Below are 18,113 nucleotides of genomic sequence, written 5' to 3'. Positions count from 1 at the left end.
ACCCCTATATGAAGCTCAGTTTTTGTGACTGTTTTAAAGCACAAGTAACTCCGTTTTAAATACAAGGTCCCAGGTTCAATCTCTGGCATATGTACCTAAAATGCCTCAGGCAGCAGCTCTAGGAAAGATATTGGAGAGCCACTGTTGTAAAGGGCTAGATGGACAAATGGTCTGAGTCAATAAAATGTGTAATGTTTGGGCTTAAACTGCTAGATGTCACAGGTGATGGATCTGCTAAATAGATCTGCTAAGCAGTTAAAAACCAAGGAGGAGGAAGTGTAAATAAACAGATGGTTTTACCCCAGGGAGACAGACCCAAGGATGTGTGATGAGTATGTTTTATTTCTAGCCACTCAATTCTTAATATTGCACTGGCTATTTAAAAATACAGTAAAAGAAGTGCTTATGAACTATATCAAGTTTTTGTGTGTCTTGGGATTTTTCTTCTCTGAACCATCTGAAGTTAAACTGTCAAGACTGGATGACCAGGTAATCAGTGTTCATGTTACTGGGGGGTGGCAGCAAGGGAGAACACTCACCAAGTGTTTTAGAAGGCTGTTGGTGTTGTGTCATGACTCAACTAAAGTTCAGAGGGTACATGACTTTAAAAAGGCCCCCTCCTTACTTCCCCATTCTCAATAACTTAAGAACTGGAGGTATCAGAATACACTGTCCATTCATATAACAACTAAACCAACTACAAAGCAACAAATTTGTTGCAATGACAACTATATCAGATTGTCAGTTGTGTGCACTCAAAGCCATCTTACATGATCCTAAGATAGTCACAGAACCTGCTTTGAATGGGTTCACACTGCTATCCCTTAAGAATCCCTTAAGAATCAGGTCCGCAGCTTGGGAGCGCTTCTAGATCAGGTACCATTCCTGGATCTCCAAGAATTAACATTGGCTAAGAACACTTTATACCAGCTTTGGCTAGTATGCCAATTGCACCCTCCGTCTCCTAGACAAAAAAACATGTGTCACTAATGCTTTTAAAACATCCATATTAGAATACTGTGATGTGTTTGTCTCTGAAGAGCATTTGGAAACCTAAATGATTCAAATGCATCTGTCAAAACTATAAACTGAAGTCTGTGGCAAGGAGCACAGCATTCCACTATACTGCCTCATCTCCACTGACTCTTATTTGGTTTCCATTCAGAGAGCTAGCTTTGACTCTAAACATTATTGTACCTTAAGGGTTCATCTCCTCCCACAGAAACTCCCATTCACTTAGTTCAGCATCATATCCTGTTATGTGTTCCCTTGATATCCAAGGTGTGGTGAGTGGTTATATAAGCAAAAGTACTCCTCACTCAAGGAAATCCTTTCTAAAAGAGGGCCACTTGGTATCTTAACTGCTTGGCTTTAGGGGACTACAGGTATTTCAGAGAGTTTTTTTTAAAAAAAAATGATAAAGTATTGCCTTGCAGCCTTTCTCAACCTGTGGGTCCCCAGATGTTGTTGAACTACAACTCCCATCACCCCTAGCTAGCAAGGCCAGAGCTCAGGGATGCTGGGAGTTGTAGTCCAACAACATCTGGGGACCCACAGGTTGAGAACTGCTGCGAGACTTGCTAGCTATTGATCCTGCTCCTTTAAATGTTTGTCTTATGTTTACTTTTTTATTCATTTTCTATCACTGTTAATCAGTGGTCTAGACTGTATAGCAAGATGGGATAATTGTTAAAATGTAAAATAACTCAAGATACTGCCCTCAAGACTGCTATGGCAGGAAAAGCCACCATCAGGTGAATGCATAGAGCTGGGTGTTGGAGTAGAGTGTTCCTGGGGGAAAGCAGCTTTTTTGGAGCAACACTATGTGAATAAAAATATGGGAGATGTTTCAAAAGGGTTGCAAATGACACACAGCAAAACACAACTTACCTGACCTACTTCCCTTGCAAGAGCTGTATTAGCATACAAAGCTATTGGTCATGGATTCTGCACTTAAAATAACTAAGAAGTTGCTTTTGTAGTTATGAGGATCCCTTTTTATTTTGATTGAACTGGAGAACACTTTCAAAAATCTAATATGCACATCATATAAAAAAACACAACCGCATTATATTGGATATTTTTTGCACATTGAAACTGGCAAGTAAAAAGAGCACCACTAGAGTAACCTAAAGACATAATTCAACATTCATAGATAGAACACTAGCTACATTTAAATTACAAGCGACTTTTAAGTTATGCGGCAGTTATGCCAAAATCACATATAGTCAAAACACACTGGGTTCAATGGCTGGTGGGATTGCCAAAGTCTTTTTTCCCAGGTGCCTGCCCACTTTCTGTCCCCTTTTATTGATTTATTTTTATTTTGATGAGTACATAAAGCTGATTGCATACAAGTTAAATGTATGTAAGCTGCAAGTTACCTACAGTTTTTAAAACAATCTGAAAGCTATTAAGTTTAGAATAATATTGAACTGAACTTAAAAATTTATTATTCCCATAGAAACTAATACCAGGTAGCACATAGGATTGAGGTGTAATTTTTAATTATTCACAACAGAAGATTGTTTCAAAGCATTTTACTGATCATTGTGAGTTTCAAGGAGATGCTGAACCCCTGAAAGACCTCAACTTAGATTGGTAAGGATCACTAAAACTGCCTCCTTTCCACTTCTGCTGACTGATGCCTTCCATTAATTTCCACCAATGGACAATCACTATTGGATGACACTGTTGACCTTTAAAGGGTAAGCTGTCTGAGCAGCAACAGGTTTGCCCTCAAGAACTGTAAATACTTTTAGTATTTGAACACGTCAGTGTCAGTTTTTATCAAGATTTACATCATTAGAGTAATTTGCACAAACGTGTAATATAGAATAGCAAGTTATTTTATGTATGGTGGCACATACAAAGGCATAATTGCCTTTCACAGAATCACATAACTGTTGAGCCGGAAGGAACCCTAAGGGTCAACTAGTCCAGCCCCCTGCAATGCAGGAATCTCAACTAAATCATACATGACAGATAGCCACCCAGAGAATCACAGATGGGGGGAGGGGGAAACCAAGTTTGTTCCAAAGTCAATATGCTCCTGTGAATGTCATTTACAGAAATGCTCTACACATTGCATATACTCATGTGTAAATAATCAGAAAGCAAGTTGGGTTTATAAATAATCAAATTAAGGTTTAAATAGTTCTGCTGACTTGCCATGGAAAGATTCTTTGACACAAAAGAAACAGTCGTGTCTTCCAAATACTAATTTTAAAGTCTTACCTACATACTTGGAATAGGGAGGTTTAATAGGCAAGCCTCAAAATTTTCTAATACAGTCATACCTCAGGTTGAAGTAGCTTCGGGATGAACATTTTCGGGTTGTACTCCGCAGCGACCCGGAAGTAACGGAGCGCGTTACTTCCAGGTTTCACCGCTCGCGCTCAAAATGAATCACGCGCGGAAGTGGCAAATCGTGACCCACGCATGCACAGGGTTGCATTCACTTCAGGATGCAAACGGGGCTCCGGAATGGATCCCGTTCACATCCAGAGGTACCACTGCAATGTATTTTTAAAATAAAGAAAGTGGATGAACATGCCCTACATCCAGACTTTGGCTGTGAAGTTCATAAATAGCTACCTACTTCAAAGCCACCAAAATGGCTTCAGGTCCAATTTGGGAAGCATGGTATCAGCATGTGGAACCTTAAAATACCCCTTTCCACATGCAACTACATGCATCCTTATGCATAGTGAGTGACCACCACACATGAAAACCTCCCCAGATTCCAACATGCTACAGTCATGTGCAAATTGCATTTACCCTGGAAATACTAAGGTATCACTTGTTACTATAGAAAGCTCATTAAAGTGCATCACCCATAACCAGCATAAGAGAAATGAAGCTGGAGCTGCAGGATAAATCTGTTGTTAAAGATTCCACAATTCATAAATATTTAGAATATAAAATGCCCAGAAGTAATAAGAAATGCAGACTACAGGTTCTTATGGCTACAAAAATGCTAGGCTAGGTAATGCAACTTACGTTAAAATTAATAAGTTATCTCTTGTTAACTGTGGGAAGCTAACTCCAATTCAATTTCTTTTCCTCACAGCTCTACTAAGAAAAGGGTAAAAGATGTATTTCAAAAGAAAAAATCACCAATCCCTCTATGATGATTGGTATGTATCCTTCACAAAAGCAGTCAGCAAGGAAGTACAAAATGGTGACAAGCTATTAAGTAATGAAAATCAAATGCAGGTTGGCAAAAAAAACAGAAACCGGGTGGGTCTGCTACAAGTAGAGCAATTTATTTAACTGAGAGATCTCTGTTTCAAAAGATTACACAAGAGGATTTTTACAGCTGGATGCATGCTGGCTGTCACTTATTGTATCTAATATAATAGGATGTTTTGTAAGGTATAAGATGAGAACTGCTAAAAAAAACCCCACTAGTAATAAAAACCACAGTTACTGAGACGGCCAGGTATAAACTCAAGAATGTGCTAATTGGGGAATGAGAGACAAGAGGCATTGTTTAGGAGAAAGCCACAGACATAACTCCACAAAGATAAGCAGGAAGAGACAGATTATGTTCTAAGATTATTGAAGGATCAGTTACCCCTTGCCACATTTTAGACTTCACCTAGTCTGATTATTAGAATATCAGTGCCTCGTGCCTTCTTGCATGTGGGAAAGCAATTCTAAAGTGGTGAGAGGGGAAGACAAAAAGCCTCTAGGACTAGGTGATAACTATTTCTTAAGTGATTAAACTGAGATGGGACCAATAAGTGATTAAACTGTGCTGGGACCAATCACACTGAAAAATAGATAAATAAATGGAGTATGAGGGACAAAGAAGCAATTAGTAATGAAACATGAGGTGGCAGACAAAAAGATAGGGAAGGAAGAAGGGATTAAGGAGGCAAAAAGAAGAGGAAGATAATTAGAAAAGAAATGGGAAGTACAGTAATACAAAACACATGGTGTATGCACAGAGATGCAGCAGGAGTTGCCAGGGGGTAGGAGTGAAGATGGGACTTTCTTACAAGTAAAAACTAGAGCTCAATGGCAGAGCCTGTGCCTTTCTTGCAGTTGCACTCAGGTCCGTGGCATCTCCAGTTTTAAAAAGCATCAGCTGATGGAAAACACATTTCTCTGCCAGAGAGCCTGGAGAGATGTCACCAGTCAGAGCTAACAATACATATGAAATAGTCTAATATGGCATAAAGCAGCTTCCTATATTTCCTAGGACCTAGATAGAAAGAGCAGTCTTGTGACACCCTAGTGATAGTGGGGCACTACAGTTCCCACAATCCCCGACCATTGGAAAGGTTCACAACATTTGGAGGGCCACACATGTGCCCTTACTCTACCCTACAAGCTAACAGAGTCGCTGTGGCATGAGCTTCCAGGGACTACAGCATTCCTCATTGTCTTTATACCGTATATATATAAAAAAGGGCTCCAGTCCCAAAAAAATCCGCATATGAACCTGTTAGCCCTTAGGGCGTCGTAAGGCTCTTTAAACACACGCCAGCACAAGGCGGACACGCTTGCAGTGAACAGACTTTTAGGGAACTGCCCAAGTGGGATCTCCTCCTCACAAAAGCCAAGGCGGCGCCGGGGAGGGGAAAGAGTTTCACGCAGCCCCCCATCCACCCGGAGCGCGCTCTCAGCAAAGGCAGACAGCGTGGCAGACGGGAAAGCCCTCAGGGGCGGCTCCGAGGAGGAGGGAAAAGACCGCGGAGGGGGGTGGGGGGGAGAAAAGAAAGGGAAGAAAGGCATTCGAGGGAAACGGAAGGCAGGGACCGGGGCGGGGGAAGGGAAGAAGCAGAGACACCCCCTCCGTGGGCTGAGGCGACCATCATGGCAAACTGCCCACCCGCCCGGAGTCCACCCCAAGCTAAATGGGCTGCACCGTTTGACGCTCCGTTGCAGCGGCATTCCCGGGTTTCCCTTTCGCGTTACGGTCACTGCAGCACTGAATTCGGGCTCTGTTTCTCTGTGCGTATATGGGAGCCGCTCGCCCGTCCACTCACCCGTCTTTCCGCTTGGCCTTGTAGACGTGCCCGTAGGTGCCCCTGCCCACCTTGCAGCCCTCGTACTCGAAGAGGTCCTCCACGCGCTCGCGCTCCCCGGTCAGCTTCACCTTGAAGTCATAGTCCATCTTCATTCAGCGCTCGCACCCGCCGCCGCCGCCGCTGCCGCCTCCTCAGACGACACCCGGCCGTGAGGAGCCCCCGCCCGCCGCCGCCGCCGCCACAGGCACCAGGGAGGAGGAGGAGAGGGAGAGGGTGAGGGAGGAGGAGGAGGAGGAGGCCCCGCCGCCGCGACGCGGACCATCCAGGTGAAGGAGGCGAGGGAGGGGGAGGGCGGCTGCCGCGTGCGCGGGGACCAGGCGCGAGCCGGAGCCGGTGCCTTGTGTGGGGAGGCGGCGGTTGCTGCTGTGGCGGCCGCTTCCCTCAGCCGCCTGAAGAACCCAACAGGCGAGTGGCTCGCGCGCGCGCACCACACACACACACACACACACACAGAATAACACACAGCCGGTATCTCGCACCTCGGAATACGGCAGCCGCGCCTGACCACGCTGCTGCAAAACAAGAGCGTCGCAAAACCTACGCGCGCGCTCTCCCCCCCCCCCTCCCCAACGTTCTCCGCCCCTTTCCTTTGGTATCTCTCTCGGTACTAGAAAGCGCACCACGTGGAATCCAACCGGCTCTCAGGCCACGCCCCCTCTTCGCACGTCTCCTCACCTCAGTTCCCTTGCCCCGGCATGCACCGCGCCTCGGCGGCCACCAGCCGAAAGGCTTGGGCAGGTGTAGCGAATAGAGACCAAAGTGGGACGCCCACATAAGGCGGCCTGCGCGATAAACGGGCATGTCGGGAGTTGTAGTCAGAGGGTCCCCGGATGTGGGCTTGGCGCGTGATGGGAATTAGAGTCTTCGGGTCGTGCTTGGAACCCGGGGTTTGACGGCGGTGGATGCAGCGTTGCATGCTGGGGGTTGTAGTCAGGCGGGTCACCGGATGTGGGCTTGGCGCGTGATAGGAATTTAAGTCCTCGGGGTTCGCGATTGATGCGCCATCTCCAAGGAAACGCGTTTTGGGGAGGAAGGAAGGAAAGGTTGGAGTTGGCTCTGGAGTGCGGACGGGCGGCAAAAAGGAGATGCCTTGAAGGAGAACTACTAAATGCAGCACATATGAGACTACACCAGCAGGTGCAGAAACATTTTCCAAGGTTGACCTGACAGCCTTTATTTCATAGCGTTATTATGTCCCGGGGTTGCTTCGTGTTGCTGAAATGATAGTGTTTTTAAACCGGAAGACGTAATGTGTGGAGTGGGGAAAGGCAGCAAAGCCCTGACCCTCCCAGGGCTGCTCTGGGGCGGCGCAGAGCCGGTTGTGGCGAACCCGTGACCGAACTCTTCCTCCCTGCGGCTGATGGGAGTTGGGTCCCCCTTGGCGTTGACGGAGGCAGAGCTTTATTATCCCTCCTAAACGTGGACAGGATAGTAATGGTGGACTCCTAGCTCCACCCAGAGACAGTTTAAGGCCATTGCCGACCTACTTTGCATGAGAAAGCAAGCGTTATAGCAAGACTGCATGTATGCAGTCTTCCCCTAAAAGTCGGGTGGAAAGTGAGATCTTTTGCATGAAAATCTATGCTGCTCCACTGAGCTTCAGACCCTCTTCTCAGTCTGCAGCTGAATGTAGCTAAGTAGCAGGCCTTGAACCTTGTAGTGAATATTGTCCCCCACCCATCAAAATGGCACTTCTGCCATGCAGAACAGTTCACACCATAAAATGAATTTACTGTACACAATACTTCAATATAGATCTTTTCATAATTGATTATTGCATTTAGAAAAGTGTTACAGGGCTTTTCAGTAAGCATATCATTTCAACAGCCTACAATTGAGTCATTGTCCTTTATTATTTTAGTAGATTGGAACAGTGCTCAGATTAAATTTGTATCAATTTAACATACCACTGCAGCAAATTCACCATTATTTGAAATCTGCTGCCCTCTTTAGCCTATTTATATGAATTTTCCAAGCAAAGGGTGGTTTTGTGAAGTGGAGAGGGAGAGCAACCAGTTTTATTTTTCTGCAGACTAAGTTTCTAGTAATTAATCCAATGTGAACCTGAGAGAATAAAACAACTATGCCCAAAATGGTTTCAACTATGCATTCTCTTCTAATGCCCTAATACTGTTTCACATGATCTATTACTGTATGAGGTTGGGGGAGAGGGAATTGTTTTGATTGTTTTGAAGAGAAGTTACAGTAATGGCTTTGTGAAAGCTGGTTGCAGAGCAAATTGAGTTTGATGAAAGAATAGTAATAGGTTGTGAAGTGGAGGGGACAATTGCTTAGACTAAAGCAGCATAATTGATTACATTCGAGAATATACAATTGTGGAATTAAAATCTTGATGCCCAAGTAAGATATTTTTTGGTTTGTGGAAACAAACTGTGAGGCAGGAGACTATGCATAATTCTATAAAATGACTATTACTGGAATTCACTGCCCAAGACCAGGAAGATGTGAACCAGGAAGAGTCTCACAATCTATTTCTTTGCATGTTTATTGAAAAGTTAGTCCCACTGAGTTCAATGGGTCCTATACATTACATAGGTCTGCATAGTGTTGCTGTTCAGAGGTTGATATCAGTTGGAAGAAAGTGAGAACTAGGAGCTTCCTTAGGCCTAAATCCATGGGGCATCATCCAACTAACTCATTCCATCAACACAAGCATTTCTGTTTGTGCAGCAGAACTCCCCCGCCTTAATCACATGTCTAGCACCATTCCCAAATTTGCTCCAGAGGGTTATGGAAACCCCCACAACATATTTGTGGGGCACATAGGGAGAAGAGGGAAAGTTCGGTTGCACAAGCAAATTTTCTTGCACTGATGGAACAAGTTAGTTGGATACCACCCACAGTTATTTGACATCAGATTGAAGGACAGGTGAATGTGTTTCAGAGTGAATTTCCCTCCACTGTCCCCATAGTCTCCTATAGAACACCTATATATGTGCACATGTGAATTCCTCTTGTCCAGCAGGCAGCTTTCTAATTCTATACTGTTCATAGGCAGATTGCTGGGGTAAATAGGTTACTATGGCTTTCATTTTGTATCTGTCATCAGGAATGATGAAAAATTATCAGTGTGCACATGTGTCTGACTGTATGTGACCTGGAAGGCATAATGCACACACACACACACAAAATCCCGCAGATGCATTTTGTGGTAGCAAAGTGTGTGAATCCTTTACATCAGTTTTGCTGCAAATTCTCTTTAACTTTGGTTATATATAAGCCCACTGTATAATGGGTGCAGTGAGGCAGGCCATCTCATGGCAGGTTTTGGAGTTCCATTAAAAAGCAGAAAACCATCAAATATTTATCAGCACATCTCATCTTTTTCATCTCAAAAGTTTCCAGGCCTACCTATTGGGGATGGTAGCCAATGCATATTTTTTTCCTAAGGAGCTTGTCTTGGGAGTGTAGAAAGATACTTTATACTGAGTCTAGTTCAGTACTGTGTATTCTGACTGGCAGCTTTCTATGTGTAGACCCAATGCTGTCTGCTGTACTTCCCAAGAGAGAGACAGAAAGGCAACAGCTCCTCTCTGGAGCTGGCACAACTTGCATATAACCACTCCTGCCACACCTGCAGCCACTCCTGTGGATTACTCTGTGCTGAGAAACCGGGCGCCTTCCAGATGCGTTTGGACTAAATCCCGCAGTATCCATGACTGGCTGGAGATGTTGGGAGTTGGGAGTCCAGCAACATCTGGAGGGCAACACACTGACTACCTATTCTTTACACTCGACGCTCTCTATTTGGGTGAAGCGCTGGATACGATCGTGCCCTGTAGCAGCCTATGCTTCAGTTGCCCTTGCTGCTGCGCCCCGCCCAGAGAGAGGGCTCAGCAGCTCGTTGGCCCCAGAGTCCCCAATGGTCGGTCCCAACACGCCCTCCTGCGTCGCTCGGACCCCCAGAACTTGCTCACCCGACCCGCTTTCCCCTTTGGTCGCTCTTCCTGACGTACTCGGACGGCACTGCCGGCCACGCAGCTTTCCTGCGCCCCGGAGAAGCCACCCGGGGATGGGGCAGCCGCCTGCGCCAGCTCGTTTCCCATGGGATGCGCTCTCGCGCCGCATGGAGTGGGCGGGGGAGAGGCGTGATCCCGCGCCTGCGCGTTTCTTGGCGGAACTGTGAGCCGAGGCACCAGCAGCCGGCGGCCCGCTGTTGCCGGTGCACCTCGGTGCCTTGCAGTTGGCCGGGTTGTCGGTTTGTTGCTGGTAGCCGCTGCCGAGGAAGGGCGGGGCGGGCGGGCGGGGGCGCGTTTTTATTACGGGGAGCAATCTGTGGGAGGATACTTTCCTCATAGCTGCTGGGGGCGAAGAGGGGTTTGTGTGGGCGCCGCTGCCTAGGCTTACCCTGGTCTCCCAGCAACCGGCCGTTATACCCTAGCCCGGGCCCCGGCCTAACGGGCTCCGGTGGGTGCTGCTCGGGAACCGGGGCGGACCCCGGAGCGTCTTTCCAGCAGGTAGCTGGCTGGGAGTCGGCCCCCCCCCCCGCCCAGTGCTCTTAAATGTGGCCGGGGCGGAGGGAGGAGCTCAGCGCCTCCGGCCAAAGCTCCAGGGAGGCTTGGCAAAGACGTGTTGGGGAGGGGGAGGGAGAGGAGCTGGCTTTAATTCAAAAGCTTTGTGGCACCTTAGCAGCTCAAATTTATGCTGCCGTAAATGTCTGAAAGGTGCCCCGAGATCCACCATGCCGGGGTGGGAGCGTGTTTTGTGCAATAGACTAAATGCCATTACCCTGTCGAGTTTGGCTTGCCATGGTGGGTTGAAGGACGGTGGTTACATACGGCCCAGCATTGCTGGGCATAATCCATAAAGGATATTATGCAGGAAAGGGGTAGCAAAGTTGGAGTAAATGAGGAATTGTTTAAAAAGGATATCCATGTTCATGGATAGGTGTTTGAAAGGTCCTTTAAAAGCTGTGCTGTACTTTACGGATGACGAACCTCCATCTTATATCCCCTCCATGATGGGTTCTTTGCCTTTAACTATTGCGAGACTTGCAGAAATTTAAGAGTTACAAATGCTTTCATTGCACTTTCTTGCTGGACAATGTTCCATTGATGAATGTTTCTCTGTCCAGTTAAAGTCAGTGGACTTCAGAGACAGTGGACCTATAGACACTATGAGAGGGAAGCAGCTGTGGAGGGGTTGGAAAGTTGATGGGTTATTTATTAAATTCCGAGCCAATAATTTTTGCTTGTTACCATAGATTGTTCTACACTTTTCTTTTACCTTCTCATACAGGATTTGCGTAACATTCACCCTGCCTGTTCAAAGAGCACTGGAAAAAAATGAAGACTGGAATTATCTGATAAGATTCTCAACATCACACCTTGCTAGAGATCTGTATCACCTCCACCTCCTAGCAGGGTTGAGGGAAAAGGAAATATTTAACGTGAGAACTTTTCTTTCACTCTTACTGTTGATTCTTCATTCAAATCCCTAGTACTATTTTTTTTTTTTTTTATTTTGCTGTTAGATGCCTGAGTGTTAACCATCATAAGGAAGTAAAAGGTAAGCTGCCAAAATGCTGAGGCAGATCATTGGCCCATCTACTTCAGTGTTGTCTACACTGACTGATGGCAGGTCTCCAGGATTTCAGACAGGGGTCACTTCCAGTCCTCCCTAGGAGATGCTGCAGATTGAATCTGGGACCTTCTGCATTCAAAACATATGCTCTGTGATAAAGGATATTGCTTTGCTCCTATCATTGTAATCAGCTCTACTCCTAACACGCTAATGAACTGCTGTCTCTGGGCAGTTATTTAGGTAGTTGAGAGTAAGTGATGGCCACTGCTTAGTGTAGGATTTTCACAGTTCTTAAAAGTACGTATGTGTTTATGTATGATACCAATCTGCACGAAAGGGCGCTTGGAAGAGGTAAGTCAGTCACTGGAGAACCGTATGTTAGCCAGCCTCCATTTGAAGCATGCTTAAATTTACTCTATTGCATGTTATATTTAGTGACAGAGACCCAGATGAACTTAATGCTCTTTCCTGCCATTTCCTGCATAATTTGTACCATAAATACTTGTTGCATAGTGGCTGTAACCTCTTGGATACTTGAAGTAGTAACCTGACAAGATAAATGCATTGGAGTAAGATTTAAACCCAAACTTACAAGCTGATCCAATACTTTTCTATTTGGAAGTAAGTTACATTGTGTTCAGTAGAACTGACTCCACACTTAATGTGCATTGAATTGCAACCTCAGCCATCCTAGCAGCCAGGAATTGACTACAGTAAATAATGGTATATGATATTGAGTACACATATAAGAGCCAAATCAAACACACCAACAATTTTGGAACACACAGCCCAGATAACTTCCTCTATTTTTCTTTCCATTTTACAACAGTCTGGTGTTCCCAGAATGGACTGCTCTAGTTCTTACTCAGGGGAAGATGGTGGGCAGACCACATCTCAAAGCCACAGTGGTGAAGATGAGCGACAGTGGCAACAGGAACGCCTTAATAGAGAGGAAGCCTATTACCAGTTTATTAATGAGCTCAGTGATGAAGACTACAGGTTAATGAGAGATCACAACCTTTTGGGGACTCCAGGTGAGACGACTTCCGGTACTCAAAATCTAATAGAATTCTTACATTTAATACAGCTTTACTGTTAACATAGTACAAATTGAATACAGCTTTTTTAATCCACCATTTTGAAACTGTATAATAAACTTGGTATGAAGCAATGGGTAGATAAACATAATTATGTAGAATTTGTTCCTCATGTGCTTTGAAAACATAGAAATTCTTTTTTAAAATGTGCATTGCAAGTTAGGTCTTTGTTTTTTCATCTTTTAGCTCGCAGTGAAGTCTAGGTTCATGCAAAACAGAGGAAACACAAAATATTAGATTTCAGTTTCTTAAACTTGATTCTAGAATCATTACATTTTGGTCAGTGCTAGGCACAGCAATCCAAACCCCTGATATGCGCTGTTAAATGGGTTTAGAGGAAGAGGTGCCCCACTACTGGGCTTTATTGGTGCATGGGGTCACCACTGCAGCCAAACCCCCCAGCCCAATTGCTGAAAGTGTGGTGGAGTGCATACTGCTGCCTGTGAAAACCATTGTAAAGGCCCAAAAAAGATATATTATAGTGGCAGAGAAGGGCCAGCAATGGATCTGCTGAATCCAAAGCCAGGCCACTTCCTAAAGAAGGGCCTAATCAGGGTCCCTCTACTGTGTCAGCCTGAAACTATAGCAGCAAAAATGTTTAGAAAACCACCACTGCCACCATCTGCTCTGGCCAGCACAAGTGGCAGGGCTTTGGATGTTACTCCCAGCCAGTGTTTTGGATTGCTATATCAAAACTGCATTGTCAAAATGCAGAACCTTGTGTCTAGTGCATGCTTATAATTCTGCTTCTGTAGTCTGGTCATGCCAGGTTAACTCCTATGTTGAATAGCTGCTCTGTTTGCTTCTAGGTCTTCAACCAGTATCTGAACCAATAAATAAACTGGTCATATTGCTATCTGTTTCAGGAGAAATAACAGCAAATGAGCTGCAGCAACGTTTGCTAGGTGCAAAGGAGCATTTGGCATCACATTCTGACAGAGAAAATAGAGACTGGGAAGGAGGTACTGTCGGAGGTAAGCTGTTTTTTTAATATAGTAATCTCTTGATTAACTTCTGGCAGGTGCGGGCTCTTTAGATACCTTAGCAAAATTAGTATTTGTTAAAATCAGCAGCCAACAAACCCTATAGCAATGACCTTGTCCAAGGAAAGGAAGGTAAACAGCTGGAGAAAGGGTAGTATTTTCATTGTGCACAGCTGCTGCATGGGAGTTAAGGAAAACTAGAGCAGGATTTCTAGGCAAGAGAGTCTGTGCTCTGTGGCTGCATATAGTGCACTTCGCAGAAAGGTAAGGGCAGTGTTTAATATAAGGACAAGGAAAGAGACCTGCAGGAAATCAGACTTATGGCGAGTAAAGATATCTCTGCTTTTTGTATCAAGATGTTGTTTAATCCTGTGAAAGGATTGATTGCTGAGAAGTGAAAGGCACAAAGGCGCTATACTTCTGCTGAGTAGTGCAAATATTTTTGGCTACTTATTCAAGATGTAATCTGTGGCCTTTTGCTGTCATTATATGAAAACATTTTCCACCTGCAGTATTAGATGAAACTAGAACGCGCAGAGTTAGTATACCTTGTTTTAGGCACAACCAGTTTCAGCCTTTACACCCAACTTGGTTGCAAAATAATTCTGATAATAAGACCAAAATTGGTTGTTCTTAAGAGTGCCCCTGAAGAAGAATTCAAATTGAAACAGGCTGGACTCACAACATTCTTCTTTGCACCTGAAAACCTTTCCTGTATTTGGTGCTTTCTCACCTTGCTTTCTTATTTTTGGCTGTTCTGGTAGGCAGGAAATAGCACTCTAGACCCTAGCAATGAGGAGGACAGAGAGAGATGGGTGAGGAGAGAATAGAGAAGCAATTTCCTTTCTTCCTCTGCTGTGGGCTGCTAACTCCAGATACTACTCTCCTCTCCTATGACCTTCCACACAGTTTTCCTATCAATTTTAATGGCTTCCCCACTTGTAACTTGTACATTTATTTGTACCAGATACCACCAGGACAACTTGGACTTCCCTGTTTTTGTCAAGGCATGGCTTGCACATATGATTCCCCCCCTCCCCCCCAATTTCACCTACTATATTCAGTTATGCTCCTCGGGGTTTTGAACCTAGAAAGTAGTAGGTGAAATCCCACTAACATAAAACTTTAAAAGAATTCTGCTTATTTGGAATTTCTAAAAGTGCTCATTTGCACGTTACTAAGATCACGTGTCCAAATAGTACACAATATGACTGACATGTGCACAGTTGTGTATACAGGTGCCTGCACACACAAACAGCTAGATATAAATTATGTGGCTTGTTTGCTGGGTCTAAATTGTAGCATCAAAGCTATGAAAGATAATTATGTATGCCTCAAATTTCTAGGCTAGCAGAAGCAGAAAATAATTGAGTGGGGACTATAGATTCGGGATGGGAGACAGTTATTTTTTTACATGAAGGGTAGATATAGAGGTTGTACACAGCTCTTAGATACACGAGAAGTTGTGGGGAGACTAGTGCATCAGATTAGGCTTTTGATTGACATCTTTAAGAAGCAAAGAATATAACTCTTCAAACATAGTTGACCTCTGTACTGGGTGGTTGGCTTTTAGATTTCATAGCATTTGTAAGGGAAGCAGAATGAGAGCTCTGTATGTGATAGGTGATAGATGATCATATGACTGACTGTCATGTATTCCAGGTGTCACGTGACAATTGCAGTTAGCTGCTTTGTCTAAGTGAAGCGAGTCATGAAAAATGTCTTCTTTCTTTTTTAAAAAAAACTACTTACAGATGCAGAAACTGTTGGGGGAAATTCAACAAACAGCTCGCTGCTAGAGTGGCTGAGCACATTCCACCGTACAGGAAATTCCAGCCATAGTGGACAGAGTGGGAACCAGACTTGGAGGGCTGTAAGCCGAGCAAACCCGAGTAGCGGGGAATTTCGGTTTAGTCTCGAAATAAATATAAATCACGAACATAACAGTGTTGACGCTCCTGGGGAAGAATTGAACGGCTACCTTCTTGGTGATCCCAATGGAAGGCAGGTAGAGAACAGGTCTCTGATAGAAGAGAGTCCCATAGCCAGCCGAACAAGGAGCAGGACATTGAGAGAGACTGTTGGTCGTGCAGTTGCCTCATCAAGGGCTGGCAACATTAGTGGCTCAGTGACACAAAATGCTGAAGTAGCAACTCAGTTATTCCCTGGCAGACTCAGAAACAGAAGCTCAGCAGGCCTTGCAGCACACAACAACGTCTTAGATGACAATGAACACAACATTATTAGGCAAAGGAGAATTCACAGAGTCTCGTCAGTGACTGTTCACAGAAGGAGAGCTAGAACCCGGAGGAATGCAAGGCAAAGGCCAGAAGTTTTAAGACTAAGATCAACATTCAGTAGTCAGTTTCAGTCCCATTTGGAAAGAAGGCAACGTATGAATGCACAGCAAATCCACAGAAGGTCTGGCCAGGCGCAAACAGCCCAGCCGCCTCCTGAGCAAGGTGGGGACCAAGTGCCAACACTGGGCATAACATTGGAAGAGGAGGAATCTACCAGACCCACAACTGCACCTAGAAGACATCCTATTATTACATTAGACCTTCAGGTGAGAAGAATTCGTACTGGAGAAAATAGAGATCAAGACAGCATTGCTACTAGAACTCGTTCGAGAGCAGGCACGGCAGACAACGCAGTCAGTTTCGAAAGCGATAGGGAGGGTTTTCGTCAGACCGTTTCACGATCTGAACATGCGGGCATACGGACTTATGTTAGCACCATACGGATACCCCTTCGTAGGATATCTGAAATTGGGCTCGGGGAATCTTCATCGGCGGCTCTTAGATCAATTCTACGGCAAATTATGACTGGATTTGGAGAGCTAAGCTCCTTAATGGGCACAGAGTCAGATTCCGAAGCTCAGAGGAGTGGTCAGCACTCGGCAGACACGCAGTCAGAGCTGTTTAACGTGCACACTCTAAGCAGCATTGGTGAGTTCAGTGAAGCTTCTCTTCGAAGCAGGCCGGCTGAACAAGGTAGCAGAGAATGGCATGGAGAAACCAATGTGACCCAACACTACAATCAAAGTAATGAAGCTCAAGGTAACAGACAGTTTCAAGATGCAAACAGTTTTGTTGAAAGTGGAACACTTCCCATCCTTCGTCTTGTACCTTACCTTTTATTAGATGAAAGTACGAGTGACCATTTGAGGGGGTTAACCAAAGAACAAATTGACAATCTTTCTACTCGCAATTATGGGCATCCCGATGCAGAAGAGGGTGAAATAAGCAAGACCTGTAGTGTTTGCATTAATGAATATGTTTCAGGAAACAAGCTAAGGCAGTTGCCATGTATGCATGAGTTCCATTTTCACTGTATTGATCGCTGGCTTTCTGAGAATTCCACTTGCCCAATTTGTCGACAACCTGTAGTAGCTTAACATTACAGACAGTGGATAATTCCTCAAATTTTTGAATCTGTGTACTCCATTGGGAGCCTGGTGGTATTTTACTAACTTTGAATATGAGGAGTGAGTGTGTAAAACAAGGTTAAAATTTGGAAGTGACCTCGCTACATGTGGCAGTGAACTTCTCTTCTTAAAAGGCAAGTGTAAGGGTGAAGATCGATCGAATAGGCCTCATGCAATTATATTTTTCTAAAATATTCCCTTATATAAAGCACTTCTGTAATATAGAACTGTAATTGTTTGTGTTAACAGTATGATTTTTATTGAGATTTCAGTTTTTGTGAAGTTGTTGAAATAATCTTTTGTTAACCATTTGCTCTATGAGCGATCCTTTTTTATGTTGCAAAAGTAACTGGAAACCTGGGCATCTGGCAGGAGGTACTTTAAATAGAGTAAGTGTTTTGATTTAAATATGCAGTGGATATTTTTATAGAATACCCTGCCCATTTGGTTTTATTAATTTTATAGGCAGTTTTTGCATGTTTTATACATGGCTTACTGTTGCCCATTAACCTTTACAGTGGATGTGGTTCTTCAGGTCGACTGAAATTTGCTTCAAAGGACTGACTTATACAGAATGTTTGTTTAGCCATGCGATTACATTAGAGAACTATTAATTTATGTTCGCCAGTTCTACGTTGACCTCAGAACATTGCTTAACGGATACAGAAACTGTATGTTTAGGTTACTCAACAGACATTTAAGCACATTCCAATTAGTTTTTTTTCGAAAACTTTTTTTTTAATTTGATGGTGGGAGAGTGCCATGGATAAGTAACTTGCAAGCAGCAAGCACAATTTATGTTTCGTTTTTGTACATTTTATCATTTTGTTGTAAGACAGTCTCTTCTGCACATGTAATGGAACATGTAATTTTGGACCGTGGAGAGTTTTCTGAGAATCAGATGCCATCACTTGTTAAGGGAAAGATGTATGCTTACTACAAAAATGCAAAAGAAGCTGTATACTTGGACCTTAAAGCTTATACCAATACCTGACAAAATAATAAAAGTGCAAGAACAAAA

The 18,113-nt window shown here is 44.3% G+C and overlaps 2 protein-coding genes across 8 annotated transcripts in view; one reads left to right on the top strand and one right to left on the bottom strand.

Annotated features, from left to right (window-relative positions):
• The window catches only part of CDK8 (cyclin dependent kinase 8), a 42,331-nt gene extending 35,789 nt beyond the window's left edge, over positions 1-6,542 (bottom strand). Inside the window, exon 1 of one of the 3 annotated variants that reach the window (XM_079973920.1) lies at positions 6,521-6,542. Coding sequence is in view for 2 of the 3 variants with exons in the window: in XM_079973919.1 (XP_079830045.1) it covers positions 6,000-6,133 (134 nt within the window). In the remaining variant the exon portion in view is untranslated. The other 2 variants (XM_079973919.1, XM_079973918.1) reach the window with 2 other exon arrangements.
• Positions 6,543-6,819: 277 nt separating this feature from the next.
• On the top strand, positions 6,820-18,113 carry RNF6 (ring finger protein 6). 5 transcript variants are annotated; one of them, XM_079973660.1, is made up of 5 exons: positions 6,820-7,198; positions 11,301-11,451; positions 12,415-12,619; positions 13,549-13,656; positions 15,420-18,113. In XM_079973660.1, exons 1-5 carry the CDS (start codon positions 7,038-7,040, stop codon positions 17,060-17,062), a joined length of 2,268 nt encoding a protein of 755 aa, XP_079829786.1. In that variant the 5' UTR covers positions 6,820-7,037; the 3' UTR covers positions 17,063-18,113. The 5 variants fall into 5 exon arrangements, with proteins under 5 accessions (XP_079829786.1, XP_079829787.1, XP_079829788.1 ...); XM_079973661.1 differs by having other exon boundaries at positions 6,824-7,178; XM_079973662.1 differs by lacking the exon at positions 6,820-7,198 and adding an exon at positions 10,152-10,271.

This window comes from Podarcis cretensis (assembly GCF_951804945.1).
Source record: "Podarcis cretensis genome assembly, chromosome: 4".
In the NCBI taxonomy this organism is placed as follows: domain Eukaryota; kingdom Metazoa; phylum Chordata; class Lepidosauria; order Squamata; family Lacertidae; genus Podarcis; species Podarcis cretensis.
This window is presented reverse-complemented; position numbering and strand designations above follow the sequence as displayed.

Excerpts from the sequence above, each read along its gene's own strand:
- RNF6 (XM_079973660.1), top strand. The coding sequence starts at position 7,038 with ATGCGCCATCTCCAAGGAAACGCGTTTTGGGGAGGAAGGAAGGAAAGG. Across the intron at positions 7,199-11,300 it reads GTGCAGAAACATTTTCCAAG|GATTTGCGTAACATTCACCC; the intron begins GTTGACCTGACA and ends CTTCTCATACAG. Across the intron at positions 13,657-15,419 it reads GGAAGGAGGTACTGTCGGAG|ATGCAGAAACTGTTGGGGGA; the intron begins GTAAGCTGTTTT and ends AACTACTTACAG.